General features: G+C 40.5%; 1 protein-coding gene across 4 annotated transcripts in view; it reads left to right on the top strand.

The window, feature by feature from the left end:
* Positions 1-24474, top strand: part of GSK3B (glycogen synthase kinase 3 beta) — a 168002-nt gene that overhangs the window by 101300 nt on the left and 42228 nt on the right. For all 4 annotated transcript variants that reach the window (XR_011600062.1, XM_070938374.1, XM_070938372.1 and 1 more), the window contains 2 exons: positions 12597-12703; positions 19481-19578. Coding sequence is in view for 3 of the 4 variants with exons in the window: in XM_070938374.1 (XP_070794475.1) it covers positions 12597-12703; positions 19481-19578 (205 nt within the window). In the remaining variant the exon portion in view is untranslated. The remainder of the gene's footprint in view (positions 1-12596; positions 12704-19480; positions 19579-24474) is intronic.

The raw sequence follows: 24474 nt of genomic DNA, 5'->3' as shown, positions 1-24474 counted from the left end.
TATTTTTCCCCCCTGAAATGACTTAGCAGAGTACCTGTGTTTTACATTAGGCAACAAAGACTTGATTTTTAAGTCATATAAATATATTTTAGATGGATTTGAAAGGATTCCAGATACTTTGTTTTGAGTCGAGTGAGCAGGATACTTGGAGTTTCACATTTCCTTAATTTATTTGCAGTTAATGGGGCTGGTTGTATTTATTCCTGTTGTATTTATGTCTGTATGGAGATTGGAATATGCAGCAAATGGCACAAAACCAGAATGGCAGACTTGTATTGGTTGGTGATATCTGTATACTACAAAAACTCTTGTCATGATCTTTAACTAGGTGAAATGTGCATCAGAGGGTAACACTGTTTTTAACTAAGTACCTCAAATTGGTTAATTTACAGAATGTTTGGATCCAGTCCAAATTCAGGACTCATGACTTCCAAGGGAATGAAATGTGGGAAAGCTGGCCCTACTTCAATGCTATGGGCTGCTGCTGCAATCATGTGATATTCATTTTCAACAATCAGACAATTTCCCAGCCAGTCTTACAATCCCTCACTTCCCCCCCGCCCCCAGCATCAGCCACTTACCTGTCTGCTGGAAGGAGAAGAGAAGGGGGAAAGACAGAAGGGACAGGGAGGAAGGAACCCCTGCACACACCCTTCTTGGCTCATGCTGCCCCCCAAAACCTTCCCTGACCTGTCCCACCCCATGTGCCTTTCCCGAAGCATGCAGCATCTCTTGTGCACCCTGCCCGATATGCTCCACTCCCATGAGCTTTTCCCAACTATGTGGTGCCTCTTGGGCATCCCCACACAATACCCATATCTATCTCACATGAAGTCCCTGACCAGCATAGCACCTCTTGGATACTCCGAAGCACTTCCAGGTACCCTTCCTAACCCATGACACCTGCCCCCCCACATGCCTCTCCAGCTGGCTGGGCACTTCTTACACATACATACAACCCGCATACATAACTATTTATGCCCTTTGCTATAGCCGATTGATCATATAAATAACTTTTATTTAAATTCTATTTTCTTTTTCTTTTTTTTATAAATTAAACTATTGTTTAAAAGAAAAAACATTTAAAAACATACAAGTTTCTCACAATTGAGAAACAAATTTACATATACAGTACATAAACGTCACCTATTAACTAATTTCCATTATTCTATATAAATATATGTATTATATGTACATATATACAAACATACAATAAAGTATTCCATATTCTATACCTCTGACAGTGCTGTTTTTTGTTATATTAATTTCTTCTAAATTTCATCTCTACCCATTTCCTTTCCTCTGATTTATCCATTGGTACCATCTATTCCATGTTTCATAATATTTAGAGTCCTCCTTATCCTGTAACTCTAAAGTTAGTCTATCCATCTCTGCGCATGTATATATTTTTTGTATTAATTCCTGGTCCGTTGGCAGTCGATCGTGTTTCCAGAATTGTGCTAGTGCTAATCTTGCCGCCGTGATTATATGAAGTATTAGGTATTTTATGTCATTTCGAATGTTCTTTTTGATCATGCCCAATAGGAAAATCTCAGGTTCTAATTCAATTTCACAATCTGTAATTTCTCTTATCCATATCCTTACCTTGTTCCAGTATTTCTTAATGACCGGGCAAAGCCACCAAGCATTGTAGAAGGTTCCCTGTGTTTTTCTGCACTTCCAACAGGTCGAATCTACATTTGGGTATATTTTTGCAAGTCTTGTGGGGGCCAGATGCCATCGATACCACATCTTATAATGATTTTCTTTGTAGGCCACCGATTTTGTCATGCTGTAATTAGTTTCCCAGACTCTTTCCCAGTCTTCTAGCTGTAGACTGTGCCCGATGTTTCTCGCCCATGCTATCATCTGCCCTTTCACTAATTCTTCTGCCAAATCATATTCAAGTAAATATTTGTAGATTTTCGAAATTAATTTCCCTTCTTTAGATTCTAATAATTTATCCAACCTATTTTGTTTCAAATCTATTCCCCCCTCCTCCTGATCCTTCCTGTATCTTATTTTTATTTGTGAATAGGGCCACCAGTCTATTGCTATTCCTTGTTCTTTTAATTCTTCCCTAGTTTTTAATTTACCCTGTGTATCTAATATTTCTCTGTATCGTAGTATTTTTTGTTTTGATAATATATTTGGGTGGGTGGTTGCTTCTATTGTCGACAACCAACCGGGGATTTTCATATAATGTTTACGTTGAATTTGTTGCCGTGTACTAATTAAAGATTTCCTAATGGTATGATTATTAAAATGTTTGTATGGTTTGTTTCCAGAGTTCCAAATAAAGGCATGCCATCCCTTCATTAGGTCATGTCCTTCCAGCTTTAACAGTTTTTGGTTCTCCAAATTTATCCATTCCTTGATCCATAGTAAACTGGCAGCCCTATAACATTTTTGCCACGCTGGAAAACCGAAACCACCCCTAATTTTATCGTCTTGTAATATGTTTAATTTTATTCTTGATTTTTTCCCCTCCCATACAAATTTTGTGGTTATTTTATCCAAATTGTCAAAAAATTTCTTATCCAATTTTATTGGGATCGTTTGGAATAAATAAAGGAGTCTTGGAAGTATGTTGGATTTTACCACTGCTATCCTCCCCAGAAGGGATAACTTTAGTTTCCCCCATTTATCTAAATCTTCTTTAATTTTCAGGACCAATTGTCCTGTTTTATTGCTACTGTTCTAGCCGTCAGATGGATCCCTAAGTACTTCACCTTCTTAACTGCCTGTAGTTGTGAAACCTTTACTAATTGCTCTACTTGCTTTGCTGTCATATTTTTTGTTATCATATTTGTTTTTTCTTTATTGATTTTTAGGCCTGCTACTCTTCCAAATTTTTCAATTTCTTTTATTAACCTGGGGGTTGTTTCTATTGGGTCTTCTATAAAAAAGACAAGGTCGTCCGCAAAAGCTTGGACCTTGTACTCCTCTCTCTTAATCTTTAGTCCTTGTATCTCTTTATTTGCCCTAATTCTAATTAATAAATTTTCTAGCGTTAAAATGAAAAGCAAAGGGGACAGCGGACATCCCTGCCTTACTCCTTTATTTATTCCAAAAAATCCCGTTGGATTCCCATTTACCAATATACATGCTTTTTGATCCTGGTATATTGATGATATCATTTTTGTAAATTTATCGCCGAAATTCATACTTTTAATTTGTTGTTTCATAAATTGCCAGTTTACTTGGTCAAATGCTTTTTGTGCATCCAGAAAGATCAGGGCTATCTGTCTTTCTGAATGCACTTCATAATACTCTAAAACATCCATTACCATCCTTAAATTTTTTTTTATTTGTCTTGTGGGCAAGAAACCGTTTTGGCCCTGATGTATTTTGTTATGTAATATTTTTTTCATTCTATTAGCAATTATATTCATTAGAATCTTATAATCGGTGTTCAACAAAGAAATCGGCCTGTAATTTTTTATCAATGTGGCATCTGCCCCTTCTTTTGGTATTAAGGAGATATACGCTTCTTTCCATGTGTTTGGAAGTTTTGCCTCCGACAGTGCTTCATTATATACTTCTAATAATATTCCATTTAATAATTCTCCAAATGTTTTGTAAAATTCTGTTGGTAAACCATCAGTCCTTGGGGTTTTATTATTTTTCTGTCTCTTCAATGTTTCTTTTAATTCACCCATCGTGATCTCTCTATTTAGTAATCCTTTTTCCTCCTCTGTTAATATTTGTACCCCCTCTCCTTTTAAGTACTGTTCAATTTCCTCTGTTGTTGCTATGTCCTTCTCATAAAGCTTCTGATAATATTGAAGTATTATTTCCTTTTTCTTCTCTATGCTTTGTTGGATCTTCCCCTCATCATCTTGTAGTTTCTGAATTGTTCTTTTTTCCCTTTCCTTCCTTAGCCTATACGCCAACCACCTCCCTGGTTTGTTTGCGTGCTCAAAATGGTTCTGCCTTATATATTTCAAATTTAGTGCGTATTTCCCTTGTTCTAATATATTGAGCTTATGTTTTGCCGCTATCCACTTCACCCTTATTTCTTCATCCCCTGGTTTCCCTTGCAATTTATGTTCCCAATTTTGAATTTCCTCCCGTATTTTATTGTATTCTTTTTCTCTCTCCTTTCTCCTTTTTGCATTATACGCTATTGTAAGGCCTCTTACATACGCCTTAGTGGTGTCCCATAAATTTTGTAGGGAGGTGTCTTGTTTTGCATTTTCCTTATAGAACAATTCTAGTTCTTTTTCCATATACTTCTTATATTCTTTCTCTTTCATTACCTGTAAATTCATTGTCCATCTGTTTTTCTTTCTTTGGTGCCCCTTCCAGGTTATTATTAATGGGTTATGATCTGCCCAATCATTTGATAAGATTTCTACGGTTTCTATCTCTCTCATTAACATACCAGATACCCATGCCATGTCTAACCTGGACCAAGACTTGTGTGGATTCGAGTAATATGTGAAATTCTTGATTTCGGGGTTATAAGACCTCTAGCTATCTATCATGTTTAACTCTTCAACCATTTCTGTAAAGGTTCTAGGTAATATATTTTTATTTTGCTGGTCAGATTTATAATCTTTTTTAACATCCGAAATGGCATTAAAATCTCCAATTAGACATACATTTTCCATTTTTTGCTCTCTGATTTTCTCATGCACTTTTTTGTAAAATTCTAATTGTTTGCTATTTGGTGCATATATTGCAACCAATAATATATTTTTGAAGTCAAGTTTTAACTCTATCATCACAATTCTACCTTCAGTGTCTGTATATCTTATATTACTATCTATCCCTTCCTTAATATATACCACTACTCCTCTTTTTTTTTCTTCTGCCAGTGATGAATATGTTATTCCTCCTTATACTGTATGTAATTTATATCTTGTTTTCTTATGTGTACCTCCTGGAGACATACTATATCGGACTTTTGTTTCAGAATCTTTTTGAAAATTTGGTGTCGTTTAGATGGTGAGTTGAGGCCATTTACGTTTACTGATAGAATTCTTAGAGTTCTTTCCATGTCTTACTGACTTTCCTGTTGTTTCTTCTTTGTTTCTTTTAATTCCTTTTTTTTTGCCTCTTGTTTGTACTCCTCCTTCCTCCTGAGTCTCTCCTTCCTCCTCTTTTCCTCCCTGTGGTGAGGTTCTTTTACATTCCTGACTCTGTTTTCCTTTAATACTTCTTCCTCCCTCCTCTCTGCTGTCGTTTGTTATCTCACTGGCCATCATTTGGTCATATAGTTCTCTTGCTTTACTCTGCGAATCCACCTTTATTTTCCTTCCCTGCCACGTTACCAAAATTCCCTCAGGTATCGTCCATTTGAAAGGTATATATCTCCTGTTTAGCAACGTGGCCAGGAACCAGTAATCTTTTCGCAAGTCTCTTATTCTCTTGGGGATTTATTTCAAAGTTATTATTTCTTTATTCTTGTAAAGCATGGGTTCATCCTTTGTTATTTTATAGACGATATCTCTCACCTTTCTTCTCACGAATCTTATGTGTACCTCCCGCGGAAGTTTGTGTTGTCGGGCGTAGTTTGTGTGTACGCGGTACACTTCATCTAATTCATTTATTATTTCTTCCCTTTCTTTTTGGAGAGCCTCAGCTATCATCTCCGCCATTATCATTGTCAAATCTTCTTCTCTTTCTTCGGCTACATTTTGAAAACGCAGAAAGAATGCCGCCTTTTCCATCTCCAGCTGGGCTACTGTGTTCTCAAGCTCTTTGTTTAATCCCGTCATTTTTGTGTCCAATGCTTCCAACTTTTTTTCTGTCAATTCAGTTTTTTGTTCTATTTCTTTTATCTTTTGATCATTTCTTTGGATAATTTCTTGGATCAGATCCATTTTTTCATCAATCTTTTGGATGTCGTTCTTAACTTCCTTCTTTACCTCATCCATATCTTTCCTAGATTGTTCATGGTTTCTGGTCATGCACTCTTGCATTTTGATCATTGTTTCTTGGATTGACATTAAAGTAGCTTGCATTGTTGGCAGACTGGGTGTGCTGGGTTGTTTCTCTGATGCAAACATTCCCTCTAGGGTTTTCTGTGACACCGGTGAGGCCGATGGTCCAGCTAAGATTGATGTCGTTTTCTTCGCAGTCTTCAACGTTGTCGTGGTAGTGCTCGTCATCTCTTTCAGAATTCTATATTGTTCCACCAGTATTTTATCAACTTTCTCCCAAATCACCATCCAACTTTTGTCTAATTCCTTTCTTTCCCTTTCCTTTTCACTTGTAAAAAATTCAATTCAATAGTCTCTCATTTACTTTATTTTCTTTAAGTGAGATTCCTTTAACTGATTAATTGTCTCTTATAAAATACTTTGTAAAAAATGCAGTAAAAATATAAGCTGGGGTATAATATAGATATTACAATATATTAATATAAATTAATCTAAATAGCTAATATAAATATAAATAGATATAAATATAGATATATAAAAATAGATAATCATAGGCTTTACAAATCAATTAATTCAATTAGTACTATTATATACTATATACTAATTTATTTATTAATAAACACAAATATCACTATGATTCTTAATTCCGATAAATATCAATGACAATAGCAATTATCTATGTTTTTTTTTAAAAAAAGAGGATTATATAGGAGTAATATATTTCAATTTTCTATTCAATTTCTATGACTTGTAAGTCTTTTTCGTCGTAATTTCAACAAAAGAGAGGTCTTTCCTGTTTCAATATGGCAATCTCCAATCTGCACAGTCACAGTCCACAATTTATTCTTTGTCAAAATACCTCTCTCCTTCCGTTAGAGCAGCCAAAAAAGAGAGGATACAAGAAATGTTCGTTTTCTTTAATTCTTTAAATCTCTGCACTTCAAATCCACCTCTCCTTACCTTCGTCTTCACTGTTTAAAGTCTTTCTCCGCTTGTCTCTGTCTCGTCCTCTTCCTTTCTGCTCGCCTCCTCAGTTGCCGCCCCTTTACGCTCTGAGATCTTCTCTTCCGTGCTGCTCCTCCGGAAAATTATTTCCTCCTCGGTTTTGTGCCAAAATGCTCCAAAATACTCCAAGATAACGATCCTCGCTTGCTCACCCTTGGCAGTTTTGCACTGTACTCACTCCTCCACTTCCCCGCTGGTCTCAATCGGCTTGTCGGGCCTCCGGGCCAGCAGCGCTCATCAGCTAGCTTCTTCCTGAGCCTGGATTGAGGGATCTTCTCGGTACGGCGGGAGATCGCACCTCTCCTCGCCTCCCCCGAAGTTTCCCCTCTCTATTCCCGATCTCTCCAAGATCGGTCTTCGCCGAATAAGGCACCAAAAGCTCAGAAAACCGGCAACAGAGAGAGAGCGCTTCTCTCCTGTGCCGCCACAGCCCTACGTCACCGCCAGAAGTCCTTAAATTCTATTTCCAATAACAGATTAAACAACATGTATATGCCATTGTGAAATGCTTTAAAGTGTCCAAAGATAAGGCAGTTGGTGGAATTCTGGAATATTTTGTGTGTAGTAGTGTTCTAACTGAATTGGATAGGAAATATACAATTATTTAAAGATGTTTATCCTACTTAACAGTAATGCAGTGGATATTTATTAAAAATCTTAATTTTTAAAGTAATTATATCTAGCTACATCTTTTGGCACCCTTGAATCAGTGGTGGGTTTCTACAGGTTCGCACCGGTTTGTGCGAACTGATAGCAGTAATTCGGCCGAACTGGTAGTGACCGCTGGCTGCCACGCCCCCGAACCTGTTCCCTGGTTGCTGCTCCCTCACACTGGCTGCCTGACGCTCACTCGCCCCGCTCCACCCAGTCACTCCTTATTTCTACTGTGTAGATCTCACTTGCAGCTAGCTTGCCTGAAGCACTGCACCCCAACTGAGCAGCCCTGATCTGCTTTCCTGGTAAGCCTGCAAGTCGCGGCCTATCTAGCTGCCCCGGCCCCCCCCACCATCACAGCCTGCCTCCCCTACTCCCTTCCCCGTGGCCCATAGCCCTGCCATGGTTTCCTGCCTTCCACACGGCCTTCCCGGTGGTCCCCATTCCCATGCCCACTTGCAAAATCCTTCCCTACTCCCTTCCCCTTGGCCCGCAGCCGGGTGACCTTGACATGCTTGCCTGCCTTCCATGCGGCCTTCCTGGTGTCCCTGTGGCCAGCTTGCGAAGGAAGGCAAGAGGGCCTGGCCACTGGGACCGCCGGGAAGGCCGCGTGGAAGGCAGGCAAGCATGGCAGAGCTGCCCAGCTGTGGGGAAGGGAGCTAGCAGCCTACTCCCTTCCCTGCGGCCCCGCGATGCTTGCCTGCCTTCCATGCGGCCTTCCCAGTGTCCCTGTGGCCAGCTTGCCACCCCCATTCCCTTTTACCTTTCTTTAACGCGCCTCGCTTCCCTCCCCAAACCTCGGGAGGCAGCTGCTCCCATCCTTGTGGCCTATGGAGGAAGAGGCCTACATGCTGCAAAGCCCTTGAGGCGGTGGCAGGAGGGGGAAAAGAAAAAAAAAAGGCTTGGCCTCTGAAGCCTCTCGAAGGAGATATCCTTGTGCGTGTGTGTGTGGCAGCGCTGTGAGACGAGCCAGTCAAAGGGAGCCCGGGTAACCATGCTGGCTGCGAAGCAATTGGCCCCTTTTCTTCTGCTGCTGCCGCCGCTGCCTCTACCTCTCTCTTCTCTCTGCTAACAGAAGTCGGAGAGGAAAGGTCAGTTGTTTCACTGGGCATTTCTCCATGTTTCCATCCCAAGTCAGCCGCAGCTGCCACCTCCCATCTGCCACAAGCATCGCCTTCCCAACAGCAGATGGGAAGTGGCAGCTGCAGCTGACTCGGGATAGAAACATGGAGAAACACCCGGCGAAGCAACTGCTCTTAACTCTCTGACTTCTATCAGCAGAGAGAAGGAAGAAGCAGAGGCGGTGGCAGCAGCGGATGTCTCCCTCGAGAGGCTTCAGAGGCTCAAGAGCCTCTTCCTCGAGAGGCTTCCTTTCGCCCCTCCAGTGGGAAATGGGATTGCCTTCTCCGCTGCTTGGCTCTCGGGTGAAATTCCAGGGGGACACAGCGGTGGTCAGAGGGGCTGTTGGCTGGATCAAGTGACTCAAAGGGCTGTGGAGGGCTGCAGGGACCAGAGATCCGGGGGGGGGGTGCTTTGCTGCTCAGGCTGAGAAGCGACATGGGGGAGAGAGGCGGGCTGCCTTTAATTTGCTTCGCGTGATGCTGGCACGGTGGGGCAGGAATGAGCCACCGCTTAGCATAGTACTGGGGAGGGGAAGGAGAAAGCATCCCTGAGCGGACGTGGTGTTTCAGTGAGGCCTTATTGGTTCTTTACAGGGTAAGGGCAGCAGCAGCAGGAGCAGCCAAAGTGAGAGGCGCTGTTTGTTTCTTGCCATGCTGTAAAAAGCAACCCTTGCCCCAAAGAGGTAGTGGTCCGACAAAAATAAGAGGTGTACCCAGCATCCAGCACTGGGGATGGTCACTTCAACATCTGATCTGGAGCCAAATGTCATTTGAAGCAATGCTGTCAGCCTGGAGCATGTCATTTCAGTCTTTAATTGGGCGATGAATTGAACCTCCCCTAAAACAGATGCGACATAGTTTTTTTTTTTATTATTATTATAATTTTTATTAATATATTCTATGCACTAATACACAAATAAAATATACAATCCTGCCACCATGGTATAATATGATTACATTGTCCATAAGTATAAAATCATTCCTTTATACATACATATTTGCCACCATATATATATACATCATCATATATCTATTCTATCCCACCTTTTCTGGACCCAATCGTACCATACTTTCCAACTGTTATAAAATTCTGAATCTTTTTTACCATTGATCAATCTAGTTAATCTATCTGATTCCGCACACTCATTAATTTTATATATTATTTTCAAATCTATCGGTAAGTATTGATTTTTCCACTCCTGCGCATACGCTAATCTTGCTGCAGTGATAATGTGAATCAACAAGAACCATATATCTGATTTAATATTCAAAGGTTTTGCCCCCAATAGGAAAATCTCAGGTCTTAGTTCCAAATTAATCTGTGTAATTTCCAAAATCCATTGCCGTATTTTTTTCCAATATTTAACCGCCTGCGGGCAGGTCCACCATTGGTGAAAATAGGTTCCATTGCTGTAACCGCACTTCCAACAGCAGGCAGATGTCCCGGGAAACATTTTAGCTAATCTCGCCGGGGGGAGATGCCACCGGTAGACCATTTTATATATGTTTTCTTTATATGAGGAGGCCATGGTTAATTTCATATTTTTCAACCAAATCTGTTCCCATTGCTGGAAGTCAAGGGGATATCCAAAATTTCGCCCCCATGCTATCATACAATCCTTCACTACATCCTGTCCTATCTGCAGAGACAATAAATATGCATAACATTTAGATAATTTCCCTTTCCCTCCTTCTAATAAGATCTTATCCAATTCTTGTCTTTTACGGTAGATTCCTTCACTATGTAAATCTTTTTTATACCTGGAGTGCACTTGAGAATAAGACCACCAGTCTATCTTATATCCTTGAAGAGTTAATAATTCTCGTGACTTCGGATTACCCTGAACATCCAAAAAGCCTTCATACGTCAAGGTTTTCTCCCCTTTATACAATGTCGGGTAAACCTGAGCTTCCTGCGCCGAAATCCAACATGGAACTTTTAAATATACTCTTCTTCTAACCTTTTCCCAAGTGTACCCAAGCGTCCTACGTAAATAGTGATCATCAAAGTGTCTAGGGCGGCCGGATGCTCCTGGCCATAGGAAATAGTGCCAGCCATGTTGAAGACCGGCTCCCTCAAATGTCAAAAGTCGTCTCTTTTGTAGGACCATCCATTCTTTCACCCAAATCAAGTTCGCTGCTTGGTGATAGAGCTCCCAATTTGGGATATAGTTTTTTTTTTTTTTTTAGCGACATGGATTGTTTTCCTAGGCCAGGGGTCTCCAACCTTGGCAACTTTAAGACTTGTGGACTTCAACTCCCAGAGTTCCTCAGCCACCGTTGCTATGTAAATGCCACATATGGCATATATACATAGGATTAAATAGTATATTTTGGATGTTCAGTAAATAAATAGACAGGGAAATTGTATCTCGTTGAGGCCTTTGAGGTGAGGAGAGGCCAGGCACCCTAACTCTTGACGTGAGTGACATAAAGTTGGCCACACCCACCTAGTCACATGACCACCAAGCCACACCCACAGTCACATGACCACCAAGCCACGCCCACAGAACTGATAGAAAAAAAATTTGAAACCCACCACTGCCTTGCATGGTTTAGAAATAATCAGAAGCTAAATTGGTTTCTAGGAATCAAGAATGTGGGGGATTTTGTGCATGTTAAATATATTATTTCTCTTAAAAAAACCTTAACACTTAAAAAAAAAAAACCCATGCATTTTAAAATGTATTATAAATATGAAATATATCCTTGTTTTCCTTTAGGGTAATATTTTTGTTCATATTGTTCATTGATTAATGTAAAAACTTAAATTGGATTATTCAGTGTATAAATCTTCAGGGTCTTTATGTTTACTCTTTACCTTTTAAAATATATTTATTTTTTTAAATAAATATTTCTGATCCTTTGGGATCAATTAAAAATATTTCCTGGAAAACTGATAGATTTGTCCTAGTAATATTTGAAGAGTTAGGTTTTGTACTAAGAATTTATATATTATCCATGGAGATTTGAAAAAAATATTTCTGAATTTTTGATTTAATCTGCGGACATATTTCATTTTGCTTTTTCCTGTTTGCACTAAATTTCACTTAACTACAGTATCCGACTCATTAACATTGAATAATAAAATGGTTTATCTACCATGTTTTCCCGAAAATAAGACCTATCCTGAAAATAAGCCCTAGCTTGATTTTTCCCTGTGTGCCTAATATAAGCCCTACCCCAAAAATAAGCCCTGGTTAAGACCCCATCTACTTGTCCCATCGCCTGGTTGTACGAGGTGGGGCAAGGTGCATGCGTAAAAATCAAACGGGTAGGGGGTGGAGCTGCCCCACATGCCCGCTTACCTTAGGACCGCTGCAGCCAGGTCTCCCACATCCCAAAACCTGCCACGCTGCTGCAATTTCTTCTGCAGTTGCTTGCAGCTGGACGCTATATGGTGCATCGCGCCAGTGTGACTGCTTGCGGTAGAATGCCACATAGCGTGTGGCGCTGGTGCCGTCGTATGTGGCAGGAGGCAGCATGGCAGGTCGTGCTGGTGCTGATGCTTGTTGCAGGAGGCTTTGTGGCACGTTGCACCAGTGCCGCCACTCATGTGTGAAACAACACAACAAGCTGTGTGGCCTCCTGACGCGAGCGGTGGCACTGGCACAACTTGCCACATGGCATCTGGCTGCTCATGGCCGCAAAAGAAGTCAGGCAGCAGTGTGACGGGTTGGGGCATGGGAGGCCTGGTTGCAGTGGTCCTAAACTAACTGGGTAAGACTTCCCCTGAAAATTAGACTGGGTCTTATTTTCGGGGAAACATGGTATTAATGCTGAATAAATTTGCATTTTGATATTTATCTTAAATACTTGCGTAAATTTTAGAGGAATTGCATATACTCCTTTAAATATTAATTTATTGAAAATTATATATTTTGTATATTGAACACTAAGCTTTATATTATAATTTCATTTCCAGTGCAAAGCAGCTAGTTCGTGGAGAGCCTAATGTCTCTTACATCTGCTCTCGATATTACAGAGCACCGGAGTTAATTTTTGGAGCCACAGATTATACTTCTAGTATAGGTATGTATTTATTTTTTCATTTTTAAACTGAAGTGATTAGTATTTTGGAATGGAGAAGAAAAGATTACATGCAGCATTACATAAACATATTGTTCTGCCCCAGCCTTAGCAGAAGCAAGAAACAGACTGCTTGTCACGAAAAACCCTCTTTATTTACCTCTTATGAATTAATTGTGTTCACCCACTGAAAAGTCCAGGCAATAGTCCTTCAAAGAGTTAACTGCAGTAACAGACCTTTTCAGTGGCCGTGAGTTCCCAGCCAAAAGGTTGCAAATTGAGTTCTGGCAAGCAGTCTTTGTGGCATGAAACCCAGTGAGCAAAATCTTCAGAAATACGAACTGTTGTCTCCTATGACAACCACTCCCCTTGCCTTCTATTTATTCCCCAGCCAGGGAGGGCCCATTCAGCGTCCATGTGTGCTTTGCTTCCCAAGTCGACTCCTTGTCCTCTGTTGTTCAGCTCTCCTAACTGCTCTGTGCATACATGCATCTGGAATAGGCCCCAGCTGTTCTTCCTCCTCATATCAGCCTCCAAAGGCAGCTGCCTCTCTGGTGGCTGGGAAATGTCGGATGGCCCTGGCTCTATCTCTGTGTCCGACGCAGAGCATCCATCAGAGCCTTCCCCAGACTTCAGAACTGGGCCAAGTTCCTCCCCAACCTCAGAGTGGGCCACAACACATATTTCTTCTCGTTAATGAATGAAATAAAATAAAGGAAATCCATTCAGTTGGTAATTTCCTTTTTTCCTCTTTTATATGATCCACCATGACTCTCTAGAGCAGGGGTGTCAAACTGGCGGGCCGGATGTGTCACGTGCAGGCCACGCTCATCCCAGCTCTGCGAATGGGAAAAACGTCACAAAACATCACGTGACAGTAACGTGACACGACGAGTTTGACATCCATGCTCTAGAATCCCCAAAAGAAATGTAGCAGATTCACAACTGGTCTCCTTGAACTATAAATATAACCTGTACGTTTTATGAAATAAAGAACCTGGTTTTATATATCCTTTATATACCATTCAGGAAACTCTGTACTGTTTTAGATTGTTTAAATGTTACATGAAATAAGATTGGGCTTCTTTTCCGGCATCCAAGCATGTGTGAAGGAAAATAGCAATCATCAACCAATCACAATCCATTTCCAAGGCAGATGTGATACTAGATTGCCTGTGCTTCATAAGATGCTACTAACTAATCTTGAAGTGAGGCAAAATAGAAGATTTAATTGGGCCAAGGTAGATACTAAGACAGTATCCATCTTCTCAGTTCAGAACAGGTCCAGACTTGGAAAAATTTAGTTTCTTCCTCTATCCAATGTCCAAATCCTAACCCAATACACTGTCTGTGTTTTTCATTGGAATAATTTTTAATAGATAACATTCCCACCAGAATTTGTAGCTAAATAAGTTACAAACCAAATATGTCCAAATGCCAGAAAGGCTGAGGGCAGTAGGGTCTTGACAAAAATATTGTTTTGCTTCCAAGGAATTGCAGAAGAGCAAGAAGAAATAGATTTTCATATTTTTAAAGGGATTGGAGTTTTATCTTGTTTTTAATAAAGCAGGTTTGTTAAGACAACTGGAAGGTTTTAAAAATGTCCCTTGAGTAAAATTTGATTCCTAGTATAACAAAGGCATAACAATATATATTTTTTGGTAACAGTCCATATGGAGTTTGCCATTGCAATTTTTCCTCCTTGATCTACAATCCAGCCTCAGATTCCTGGTATTAATCAGGCCTGATCCTGCTTATCTTTCCAAGATCAGACGTATTTGGCTAGGTGCTACCACTTACTAAGACTAGAAGTTTACTAGGCTTATTTTAATTATTATTATTTAAAAAATAAATAGAAAATTGCCCTACTAAAAATCAGTGAGTTTATACTAAATTTATTGAAATAATTTGTGGGGGCTCTAGAATGGTGGACAGTAAGATCTCAGTTTCTGGATTAGTGGATGAGTACTATTAGATATTCCAACTGGCGGTTTGTTTGTTTGTTTTTAAATAGTACATTGTACTCATGAAGAACATAAAGTACCTGCAGTTTGGATATGACTTCTATGTCATTTTCTTAATTTTAATACTGCTGTTTCCCAAAGTTGATTCAGGCAATGAATAATGCAAGCCAGATTTAAAATTGATTCCCTCCCAAGCCATGCTTTATTAAATTTACAATGCATTTTAAAATTATTTATCCCTTAAGTTTGTTTCCATTTTTAAATAAAATTTAAAATAATTTTTCTTTGAAATCCATCCCTTGTTACCTTAAGACACTTTAGAATTTAATAATTGTTAATGCAAAGGTCACTTTCTGTCAAGGAACTTCATACTGAGCTTCTTTTTTTCCCAGGGGTCTTGGCTCTGCTGAAGAGAATAGTTGGAAACTAAGATTTCTGAGGAGAGAAGACTAACACCACCTCCTATTTATCTAGCCCAGGGGTCTGCAACTTTAAACACTCAGAGAGCCTTTTGGACCCGTTTCCCACAGAAAAAAACCCACCGGAAGCCACAAAACCTGGGTGGGCGTGGCCAACTCGACGTCACTCACTCACGCACATGACCCCCTAGCTATGCCTACCCAGCCGGTCATTAGGGCAGAGAACCAGGAACCATAAAACTCTTTCTCTTTCTCTTCTCCCCTTTCCCTGTATCTCTTATCTCCCCTTCTCCCTCTCTATCTTCCCCTCTCTCCCCTCTGTATCTCTCTCTCCCTCTCCCCCTCTCTGTATCTCTCTCTCCCCCTCTCCCTCTCTATCTTCCCCTCTCTCTTCCCCCTCTCTCTGTATCTCTCTATGCCTCTTTCTCCCCCTCTGTCTCTCCCTCCCCTCCCTCTTTATCTCCCCCTCTCTGCCCCCTCTGTGTCTCTCTCCCTCCCTCCCCCTCTCTCTGTCTCTCACTGTCCTTCCCCCTCCTCCTCCCTGTATCTCTCTGTCTCTCTTTCCATCTCTTATCTCCCCCTCTCTGTATCTCTCTCTCTCTGTGTATCTCTCCCCCCTCTCTCTCCCCCTCTCTGTATCTCTCTCTGCATTGCCTTCTCTATCTCCTCCCCTCTGTATATCTCTTTCTCCCTCTCTTCTCCTCCCTCTCTCTATATTTCTCTGTCTCTTATGTCCCTCTCCTCCCTCCTTCCCTCTCTCTGTATCTCTCTTCCTCTCTATCTTCCCCCCTCTCTCTCCTCTCTCTCTCTCCCCCTTTCTTTGTATCTCTCTCCCCCCCTCCCTCTCTTCCCCTCTCTCTGTATCTCTCCCCCTCTCTCTGTCTCTCTCCCTCCCGCTGTGGCAGGGATGGGAGTGCACACGAGCAGGGATACCCTCCTCAAGCAAGCAGGTGGGCTCGGCCAAAGCAGAGCAAAGGCGTGCGCAGGATGGCTGGCCGTTTTCTTGGGGTCTCCCCACCCTCCCGCTACAGCCAGCTCTGCTGCATTCGCGCTTGTTCCTCAGCCAGCTTGGATTTCCAAAAGGAAGAAAGAAAAGTAGTAGCGAAGAGCCCAAGGAAAGCTCACCAGCTTGGCCCAGCCTCGGCTTTCCTGACCCCCGGGGTGGGTGTGCGAGGTTCAGTTGGGCCAGCCCCCTTTTCCCACTGCCCTGAGCTTCTTAAAGCCGCGGCTGGGTGCTGCGGGCTCATCCCCCTTTTCGTCGTCGCGTCCTCTCGGATTCCATTCCCACCCTGCCAGCCCTCGTGTTAGTGAGGCCAGTGTCAATCACGGCCAGGGTGGGCCAGTGTCTAGGGGCGGAGAGCAGGTTGCGCGTCTTCCCCAAGCAACCGAGGCACGCACCAACAAGGGCAGGAAGAAGCTCCAGCAAGAGTGAGGCACCAGAAAATCAGCCCCAGCCGCTTCTCCATCCCCTGCCATTGCCCTTCCAGGCGAGGAATGACAGGGAGGGGAGGAGCCAGCCAGTGATGGGACAGAGAGCCACAGCAGAGGGCCCAAAGAGCCACAAGCGGCTCCGGAGCCATGTATTGCTGACACCTGATCTAGCCACTCCTAAATTATCACTATTGCAGTCACTGCTTCTTTTGCTGAAGCTTCTAAAAGCTCCCATACTTACTATTGCCACAAGGCCCATCAGCCATAAAGTCTTCTTATTGAAGAAGCAATCTAATAGTTGTTAAGGCATCAGGTAGAAAGTGGGAGACCATACATTCTAGTCCCATCTAAGCCATGAAATCCAGTTGGGTGACTTTGGGCCAGTCGCTTTCTCTCAGTCCAACTCCCTTCACAGGGTTTTAAGTTGGCTGCCTTGAGTTATTTTGTAAACAGATAACTCAAGTTATTTGTAAATAATAATTTGTAAACAATAATTTGTAAACAGTTATTTGTAAACAAAGGCGGTATAAATAAATGTTTCCAGAATTAATTTTTCTTCATTATCTTTTCACTTTCTGAACATGGCTGATATCATATGGGGATTAGCAATATGCCACATAAAACTTCTTTGATGTTACTGACCTCCCAGAATGATACATTTTAGATAAGATTGCATGAAATATTTGATGTTTTGATTACTTTAAAATTGTTTCATTTCTTCTCAACACCTAAAAACTCCCATTAGGATACCTACTACCTGAAAAGATTGCTGATTCCTCAGTTGTGTTGTGATTGTGCTTGAATATATCATTCTAGCCATTATATTTTAAGGCAGAGAGAACTATAGGAATGATGTGCTGAAGCAGCTAAGCTACAAGAAAATGCTAGATTTATGCCTTCTTAAATTCGAGAGGAATTTATAAGTATGTATAGCATGAAAAAAGTGTATTTGAATGGGTTTTTTTCCATCTCAAAATATTAGAACTCCTGACAATTCATTGAAATTAAATATGGGGAGATTCCATGACAGTAAAAAGGCACAATACTTAAAAATGTTTATTTAAATACACGCTAAACTGTTGTACACAGAGAACTGTGTTAGCTTATGCAGTGAAAATCTTCTAGTTTAACTTTGCAACGTTCTGCTGCCAAATATATTAATGGCCACCACGTTTTAAAAGAGGAGCAAATCTGTGGAGGATATAGTTAGCAAAAAGTTACTAATCTTCATGTTCTTATTCTGTAAAATATAAATGACACACACTGAAATCAATTTTTAGGGAGAAAGCAGTGTTCTGCTTGTAAATTTCTCTGTAAATTAGTTAGCAGTTGTGTGACACCCAGTGGTGGGCTAGATGATGTGCATGACAAAATTGATGGACCAGAGAAATGCTGTGGCTATAATTTACTTGGACTTTAGTAAGGCATTTGGTAAAGTAGACCACAACCTATTACTTAATAATATAGAAAAATATGGGTTAGATAGTATTACAACCAGATGGATTTGTAATTGGCTGACCAACTGCACTCAACATGTAGTCCTCAATGGAACTACATATATATGGAAGGAAGTATGCAGTGGGGTACTCCAAGGCTCTGTCGTAGGCCCAGTATTCTTCAATATCTTCATCAATAATTTATATGAGAGGATAGATGGGGAACTTATCAAATTTGCAAATGATACCAAGCTGACAGGAATAGCCGACACTCAGAAGATAGGCTTAAGATACAGTAGGATCTTGACAGACTTGAACATTGGGCCCAACTAACAAAATGAAATTCAATGGTGAAAAAAGCTTCTGCATTTAGGCAACAAAAATCAAATGCACATGTATAGTATAGCTGCTACCTGGCTCAATAGTAGTAATTGTGAGAGAGATCTTGTACACTCTATTAAATATGAAATAAATTTTTACCAACAGCCAGTAAAAAAGCCAACGCAGTCCTAGGCTGCGTTAACAGAGGGTAGAATCAAAATCATGTGAAGTGTTAATACCACTGTATAATGCCATGGTAAGACTACATTTGGAATACTGCATCCAGTTTTGGTCATCCCTATTGTAAAAAAGATGTCGAGACTCTAGAAAGTACAGAGAAGAGCAAAAAAAAAATGATTAGGGGACTGGAGGCTAAAACATATAAAGAACGGTTGTTGGAATTGGGTATGTATCATCTAATGAAAAGAAGTGGGGTGACATGATAGCAGTTTTCCAATATGTAAAAGGTTGACATGAAGAGGGGATCATCTTATTTTCCAAAGCACCTGAGGGCAGGACAGAAATTAAGAAATTAATCAAGGAGAGAAGCAGCCTAGAACTAAAGAGAGAAATTTCCTGACAGAACAATTAATGGAATGACTTGCCTCCAGACGTTGTGGATGCTCCAACACTGGAAGCCTTAAGGAGAGATTGAACAACCATTTGTCTGAAATAGTATAGCGCTTCCTGCCTGTGCAGGGTTTTGGACTAGAAGACCTCCAAGGTCCCTTCCAACTCTGTTATTCTATTATTGTGTTCTGTTATATAAGATATTGAACTAGGAATGGGGAGAACCATATTGAAATCTAGCTATGAATACTCATGAGATGACTTTAAGACAGCACTGTTTGTGAACCCAGCCTCCCTCAAAGGTGGTGGGCGAAAAAAATTCTAGATCCATTATCCTGAGCTTATAAAGAAAAGGCAGGACATACATTTGGAAATTAACTAAATAGCAACACACTGATTGCAGAAATGAGAATATTGGAATATAAAGGCCCTGAATGCTCTATATGCCCCATGGTCTCCAGATTGCTTATTCCTTCTCTAACAGAATGAACTTAAAAGGTGAAAAACAATATTTGATTTATATATATACTATCTTCCTTGTGTATAAATTTGTTTATGTTTGTGATATAGATAAAGCCATATTGGATATACAATTCTTGTAATTGGTCCCCTATGTTTTATTTTTCTCTCTCTCTCTAGATGTTTGGTCGGCAGGTTGTGTGTTGGCAGAATTATTATTAGGACAGCCAATTTTCCCAGGAGATAGTGGTGTGGATCAGTTGGTGGAAATAATTAAGGTAAGAGGGTTTTTTATTATCTGAACATCATTTTAAAATACAAAACAAAAACTTTTCTAAAGTCTTCTTTCTAGTTGAAACTAAATGCGATACCTTTTAAAATAAGGAGCAGATATTTTGGAGATAACTAACTCCAATTGTGGTGTCTTAACTGATTTTCCATAGATGGGGAAGACAATTTTCCATATTCTAAAAGATTGCTCAAGCCAAAAAACCAACAAAAAAAGCAAACAAAACAATTAAACATCAACAAAAAGTAAAAGTTGAAAATTCCTTAAAAGAAGGAGAAATTTATTCTAACCTAGTTAACATTTCTTACTTATATTTGCAGTGTTTCTCTTGTGTGATCTTTGTGATTCACATGTAAAGAGGTTATGTACCTACTCAGAACCTTTGGAATCTTCTAGAGATAATAGATTTGGAGATCCTTTCTTTTGTCCTTACTTTACATAACTAGGTGCAGTGCCCACTAATCTCCTCAAGTTTGTTTTCAGCTACAATGACCAGAACAGTCTTTTGAAGTTTCATCATTCAAGTGTTTTGAGAATTTATCCATTTGATTTAGCATATTTGCCCCTCCATGTTGGATACAGCACCCATGATCACACTTTCTCCAAGCACCTCATTTTAGCCTTCTGGCCCTTTCCAGCTAAAGTTCGGTTCTTCTTTGTCTAGATCCGTGATGGCGAGCCTATGACACATGTGCCACAGGTGGCACACAGTGCCCTCTCTGTGGGCACATGAGCTGTTGCCCCAGTTCAGGTCTGCCGTGCTTTGCGTGCGCCTCCCACCGGCCAGCTGGTTGTCAGGTCTGTCACACATGTGCAGGGCACATGCAGGGGCCGTGTGCACATGCACAGGGGTGTGTGTGTGCGGAGGCAGGGTGCATGCGCAGGGGGGGTACATGCATATTGCATTTTGGGGCTTTGGGCTTTGGGCACTTGGTCCAGAAAGGGTTGGCCATCACTGGTCTATATCAAACTTTATAAACTGCTAGAATGAAGCCACCTTCTTGGCTTTGTTGTTGGCCAAAAATAAGTCATTATTGGTACATGTTTCTGGTAGAAGCCGGGATACAAGCAGATGGGCCAGGTTTTATGTCTCTCCACATTAACGTAGTGTGTTGTTATCTGCTAAGAGCCTTCACTTGAGCATATTGGTTTTGCATTTAGGCACTTCAACTTTATTTGATCACACCATATAGACAGAATCTTGCTAGATTAAACACACACTACTCTTATTCTAACAGGCTATATTCTGGGAGGTTCTAGGGAATGACTATCCTAAATCTCTTCCTCATTCTGCCATCCATCTTGGGATTGTGTTGTCTCTTGTCTCTTCCCCACCCCACTTTGGAATATGTTCCCTCTGCCTGGGAAACTGCAACTTCACCATTTTGTAATTCTACAGCTAATGCTATAGGGAAGATTCTCCCTTCAGATAAATAACCCTTATCTTTGTGCCTTGAGGATATCCACACAGTGAACTCTTACAGTCATTGTTAAGCTTCTCCAAAATGGGTTTAGTGCAGTCACTCATCCACAGTAGCTCTCTGTTAAAACTTTGCCATTTTTGTTTATCCTAAAAAATATAAATCAAGACTCTCTTCCTCTATCCTGTGATCATTCAGACCAAATGCAGAACACCTTTCCATAGTGAAACAAACACACACACACAAGGGGGTGGGGAGATACCATGGGACATATATCACAAAACACCCTATAATAACAATAAGTGGCGTGCGGTTGAGTTTTGAAATCCAGAAAAATAAATAGTATTCTATTCCTCTCCTTCAATGTAGTTTCTGACATAGATCATCCACCAGGACAGCCAAAGCAGTCTCAATGCCAAATGTCAGGTGTGCTTCCTTCGAAGTCCAGGAAAGAATGAGCCAAACTCCATTATTTATAGAGTAATGAACTTTTACTAGAAAATGAAGTGAACGCTACCAAGGAAAAGCTGAAACTAAAGCAATAGGCGCGAAAGTTGCATATAGAAAGCATCCCCTCCCACTGTCCATCATCAATCACCCAATCCAAAGGTCTCCCAGAGGTCAGGTGGAAGCACGTCTGGCATCGTCATCAATCAGGAACACGATAACAGTTGACCCGATAGCCACTTCGGAGATTAGGTTTCGTTTCTTCAAAAATCCTCCAGCACGCTCCCCCCCCCCCCCGCTCTCTAATTCTCTCCCACCCGTTTCTTATGGCAGCCAAAGCAATAAAGGCGGAGGCTGACACCATATCTTAAAGGAAATTCTAATTGAAATTAGTTTGAAATGCACCTGCAGCTGTGAGTCTACCCATTTTTTTCTGTCACTATTTTCAGGAACAGATTATTTGATTTTGTTTGTGTGTGCGCGTGCACGCGTGCACACGTGTGTGTGTAATTTTTATTAAGGATTTTAATTACAAGAGAAGAAAGAAAAGAAAGAAATATAAAGAACTTACTTCCAACCTTCATCACATCAAGTATAAACATTTTTATAACTCTTTAGCTGCTTTTAGTTAATTTACAACCAATGATCTTTTTATCCCATATCTTATCTATAGACAATCCATAAAACATCATTTTTTCAGGCCTGGTGTCAGCAGAAAGTCCATTTATGATTTGTATGTCCCGTGTGATTTTTTTTTTCCATGTCCTTCTTGTAACCTGTCTTTTGTAGATTCATTTTCAATGCCATCTCTGCCTTGTTTAATAAAATTGTTCCTTATCTGTCATTTCTTCCAAAACCTCTATTAGATGCAGCCTGTCCATATAGGCAAACATCACTATTGGCATTGTGGACACTAACTTCTGATTCCATTTTTTCAAAAGTTTCCTTCAATATTTAAAATGTCTTAGGCCATTTTATAGGTCCCAGCTAATTAGTTGTTAACTATGTATTTTTCTCCATTAAACTACAAACTTTAATTCTCTTTAGTGTCCAGTGTTAGAAATTGCTTATGTTTCTCTTGTAAAAGCCGAAACAAATTTATTTCCAATGGGAAGGGTTCTGTATAATTAATTACAAAATTTTATTTCAAAGTTATCTGGGTCCTTAATCTAGATTTCAAAGTTTATGGCTATCTATGATCAAAGTCTTACTCCTCTTTTTGCTGTTTCAAGCTTTTTAAATTTTTAAAATTATTTTTTTAAACCAACTTTATTAAGTTTCAAAGAAAGACAAAATACAAATTAACAAATAATAAAGAAAAAGTTAAAAAGTGACAAGAGAGAAAAAAGAAAAATATACAAAAAATAACTTTCAACTTTCTTTAGTACAGGTACAAATATACGAAAAAGTAACCTTTAAATTGATTAAAATTCTCTTTCATGAAGGAAACGTAGCGTTTTCAGACTTGTCAATCAAAAGGTCTTTAATGACTTAAAAATAATTAATAAACAATTCCCAAATGTCATTAGAAAATGAAATTAGCATAAGTACTGTGTTTCCTCAAAAATACAACCTACCCCAAAAATAAGTCCTAGCCTGATTTTTGGAGTGGGCCTAATATAAGCCCTACCCCAAAAAGAAGCCCTAGTGAAGGGGGTGGGCGTGGCCAGCACAGGAGACAGCCCTTCCCTTCTCATGGCCATGGCTGCTCGGCACCTTAATTGCAGCCCGCAGATCAGCAGAGCCAGTGAGGGCCAGAAGTTCTGTCTCTCTGCACAGGATAGAGGAGGGAGGGGGAGATCACCCCTTCTTCCTTTGCACCCCAAAACCCCACCTTTCCTGGCTGCCAAGCCTCCGGCCTGCACCCCTCTTGCTGGAGCAAGAGACACAACTCAATCTTACCCATGGAGGCTTCCCAGTGCAATGCTCTGCCGCAGTTTTGGAGCAAACCTCTGCCTTCCCTATGCAGGATTGCAAGGATGGAGGCTTCAAAGCCACGGAGCGAGTAGTTTGGATGTGCACCTGTGCATGGCATGGAGTCTTGCACAGGCGGGGGTGTGTGTGGAGCTCCCGGCCCTCGCAGGCTCAGCTGATTAAGGGGCCGAGCAGCCATGAGGTGACTGCACTTGCTGCCTCCTGCATCTCAAAAAAATTAAGACACCCTCTTAAAGGAGCACTAGTCATTTTTTGAGGGATCAAAAGAAAATAAGACAGGGTCTTATTTTTGGGAAAACACGGTAGTGTCCTTTGAAAGGTGCTGTTTGTGGTTGTGAGCAAGATGGCTATTCCTGTTGTCTTCAGTATTCAAAACATCCCAGAGACTGTTCTTCACAACTCTTTAGAATACATGTGAGCAGTCTTCTGTCCTCTCCTTGTTTGAGGAGGTTCTAAAGAGTTGGTCTACTCAACAGCTCTTTTTTGCAGTTGTTGATTCTCCTTTTTTTTGGAGGCAACTTTAGTTGACCATTTCTATCCAGTTCTCCAGTCTCAACTATTTGAGACTGACAGAGTTCACCTGGATCCAGGGAGAATTTTTTAAAATTAAAAATATTTTAACTGCTTCCTTTAAGCAAATGGAATTCATTCCACACTTAATTACCCACTCACCCCTTAACTGTTGGGCTTTCTGGCTGATAAGCGAGAATAAAGGTCAAACAGGCATGTTGTGGCCTATATCTCATGCAAAATAATTTACAGTTATGTGAAAAAGTAAGTTTGAGTTTTATGATTTTATGTATCAGGACATAATAAAAAAATCATCTGGTCCTTAGCAATTCTTAAAAGTAGATAGCTACAACTTCAAATGAATAACAACTCATGACATATTACACCATGTCATTTCCAGCACTGAGGTGTGGGTTAACACAATGCCAAAAAGTAAAGACATCAGCAATGATCTTAGAGAAATAATTGTGAGGAAGATTATTTACAAGGGGAAAACATGTTTGTGTTTGAAGTCTGTCTGCTTCCGAAGAGTTAAAACATCATTAACTCTGTATGAGGCAGCACTCTACCAG

The sequence above is a fragment of the Pituophis catenifer genome, unplaced genomic scaffold (genome assembly GCF_029215685.1).
Source record: "Pituophis catenifer annectens isolate HBS135680 unplaced genomic scaffold, rPitCat1.0.hap2 SCAF_2, whole genome shotgun sequence".
NCBI lineage: Eukaryota > Metazoa > Chordata > Lepidosauria > Squamata > Colubridae > Pituophis > Pituophis catenifer.
This window is presented reverse-complemented; position numbering and strand designations above follow the sequence as displayed.